Raw genomic sequence first — 3,335 nt, forward strand, 5'->3', positions numbered from 1 at the left:
GTGCAGTTAAATCCGTATCAAGAAGTTCATGATTTAACTTCTCAACCATACAAGATACTTCGTCTCTTAGCCGTAGCTTCTCTTCAGATGGCAAACCAGTATCTCTTGAGTCCTGATCATTGAGAGACTCATCATTCAGTGGTGCATTCCCATCAGCAACTATGGCCAGCCTGGAAATAGGCTCAGTAGACAAAACAACGTATGCAGCAAGTTGCAATGACGGGATTGGATTGGAAGAGTACATTATTGCATACAAAGAGCTTATGGCTCCCTTGCTTAGACCCCAAAATTCCACTGCTCTGACAGCTCTATCTCTTGCACGCGGAGAAGAGTCGACCACAAGTTGAGCCACCAACTCCCAGAACTGTAAATGATCAACTCGAAATGCAGCAACGATGGATGCTGCCTCTGGGGAATATGAAGCAGCAATAGCCTCAGCAAGACCGGTGCAGAAGAAAAGACGCAGAACACCTTCAAGTATCCGATCCTTAACCGGATCCCATGTTTCATCTGCCAAGGATTTCAGATTGTCTTCACCTTCAATCGATTTATGCTTTACTAACGCATTAAGCAACGAAAATGCTGAGAGAGCATTCTGGGCATTGTTCACAGAAGCATCAGAAATAAACACAATATGCCCAAGTCCCTCAAGAGTATCATTCTCCTTCTCCATGGAAGAAACGCCACTGATGAAGTCATTGACGTTCTCAGAAGTTTCCTCCATCACAACTACTGCAGACTGGATCAGACGCTTCAAATTAGAAAAGACAAAATCCCAGTCATCCTCATTAAAATCGTTTCCACAGTAACTAACTGCAATAACAATTAGTCTCGCGAGCAGAATTTGGGCAGCTGGAAGTTGGGTAACTACACTTGATGCACCAGGATCTTGCTTTTGTTTGCGGAACAAGTCTAGCAGGAGTGTTCTCTCTTCATTGCTCATATGCCTCTGTAGTTCCTTTGCTTCTTCAGCCTTTTCGCTTACGGGATAACAAGAGATAACAAGCTGAAACCAATCCTGCATATCTGATAAAGACAAGAAGAAAAAAACAGCGATCAGCTGGGCATGCAAAACAAAAGATAAAGAACAAAACCTCAGTCTTAAATTGCTTCCTAGAATGTCCATCTAATGCAAACTATGACCCCTTCTTAGGTGAGGACTCAGGAATATCACTAGGTCGATACTGTTTCATAAAAAATAATTGCTCTATCCACCACCGAAGCCTAACTCTACATTTAAATCAAAGCATTGTTGATAGAAGTTCAAGATAAGATCACTAGCCATGACCAATGAAAAGAAGGAAAATCAAATCGGGCCTCACCTTCCCCACTTTGCCAGAGCACCAGAGGAGGGAACGATAAAGACTTCTCTAGCCAATTTATAAGCAAAACTTCCAGTGGCAGTAAAGTATCTTTACCAGAAACACCAGATTTTATTTTTGTACGTAATGGTGAAATCATAGTGCTCATAATGAAAGGAATGATTCTCAAACAGTTTGTGCTCGTCTCTTCCCCTATATAAAGTTTATCTGTGAGCATTTCGAAAGCACCCATGGCGTTTTCTTCTCTCCAAAGGTCCTCCTTGAACAAAGTGTGAAGCAATGACACCAGAGCCCTCAAAAATGGTTCTACGATGTCCTCTATGTTATTATTAAAGTTAATCCACATGTTCCCTAAGCTCACTATCTCATCCTCTCCATGCACAAGAGCACCATTGAGTAGAATGTCAAAAATGGAATTCAGTAAGCCCCCACTTGATGGTTCACTCTTACAAAACGAGACAAGATTTGGCAGGAAAGAAGTTTGAACATTACTCCCTGGCCACTCCCACGTGCAGAGTATCTCTACGGAAAGCCAAGCTTGAGAGGCAAACCCATCATCTTTGTGGCCAACAAGAAATCGGTGAATTCCCATTTTCATGATCAGGTTGTTAATGAAGGAAACAAATCTTTCACTCTTAGATTTCTTCAATTCGCACAAATGAACAGGCATACCATGCGTATTTATGCTAGCTGACGTGCTGGGGCTGACCCACATAGGCCATACATCACTTTCAAGCACGAGGAGGGCACATATATTTTCTTCATCGCTTTGATCCAGTGAGAGATATTCCAACACCTCGGTCATCCTTGAAGCACATAATAGTGTAAGTTCACAAGGTTGCAGATCATCCTCAAGTAGGACAACAGACCTAAGGGACTGAACCAAAATGCTTGCTGAACTCTTCCGGACATCATAGTCTATGGATCTCCAGAACTGATTATCCATCTTAGAGCAAACAGCATGAATAAAATCACACACAAGATTCCGATCCTTTCTTTTCTCTTTGGACTCATATTGCGTATCATCCACTAGTGATGTCATTCTACTCTCCAAGTCGATGATTAAAATAGAAGACAAAATAGTTGAAAGTAGAGTGGCGTCCTGATTCAGAGCCTTCAAACTGAAGAAACTACCATCAATAACTTCAGCTGCAAACTTAGCAACCACGATCTCGTCCACAGTACTACTCGAATCAAACTCTATACCCTCAACAATAAGAGATGAACATATATCATTAAATGAGCATAACGGTGACAATTTGATAAAAGATAGCAGCTTTTCAAGGATCCCTCTATATATCAAGACCAACGAGCTTCTTGACACAAAAGAAATACTGCTGTCTTCAGTTGAACCGCCCAGAACTGAACTGCATACACAAAAATATAGAATAAGAACTGAGAACAAGCAAATAAGCAATATACTAGAATATGTTCTTTCTTTGATACAGTTTAACGATATGCTGACTAACTTACCACAGGAACTGAGCAGCAGAAGTTGTAGTCCCCGAGGAGGAACGGACAAGACTTAAAGCAGTTGAGTCTATGAGTTTATGATGCCAATGCTCTGGCCGAGAACCTACTCTTTGATTCAACTCCTGCCCAGAACCTCTTTTTGTAATTTCACCCCTTGCCTTTTCTAAAAGCACTTTCATAGCAGCCAGATTATTGCACCCCTGATGTCGTTGATTAAATACATAAGAAATGACATCATCCCACTGCTGAGTGAAATATTCGTCATCAAGTAATGAAAGCAGGAGATCTTGTCTAGCTGCAGTCGACGAGTCACATACATCCATACACCAAGGAATAAAAATTTCTTGAAAAACTTTAATGAACTTCTCTGGGCTCATATCCCTCCCTTTTTCAACAGAGAGAAGGGTAGAAGTCTCTATATCATCAATTAGTATTGGAACTATCTTTCTCGGTCCAAACACTGATACTGAAACTGACAAAAGCTTCACACCATCTACCAATTCCTAAAATGACAAATATAACGTATAAACATCATGAGTT

The 3,335-nt window shown here is 41.0% G+C and overlaps 1 protein-coding gene across 3 annotated transcripts in view; it reads right to left on the minus strand.

Moving 5' to 3' along the window:
* Nucleotides 1-3,335, minus strand: part of LOC104773708 (E3 ubiquitin-protein ligase listerin) — a 10,328-nt gene that overhangs the window by 2,466 nt on the left and 4,527 nt on the right. The window contains exons 9-11 of one of the 3 annotated variants that reach the window (XM_010498354.1): nt 2,796-3,298; nt 1,323-2,689; nt 538-1,026 (exon numbers count right to left, since the gene is read on the minus strand). In XM_010498354.1, the coding sequence (XP_010496656.1) occupies nt 538-1,026; nt 1,323-2,689; nt 2,796-3,298 (2,359 nt within the window). Of the gene's footprint in view, nt 1-510; nt 1,027-1,322; nt 2,690-2,795; nt 3,299-3,335 lie in introns of all 3 variants that reach the window. The other 2 variants (XM_019242730.1, XM_019242731.1) reach the window with 2 other exon arrangements.

Source organism: Camelina sativa, unplaced genomic scaffold, assembly GCF_000633955.1.
Source record: "Camelina sativa cultivar DH55 unplaced genomic scaffold, Cs unpScaffold00624, whole genome shotgun sequence".
NCBI classification, from domain to species: domain Eukaryota; kingdom Viridiplantae; phylum Streptophyta; class Magnoliopsida; order Brassicales; family Brassicaceae; genus Camelina; species Camelina sativa.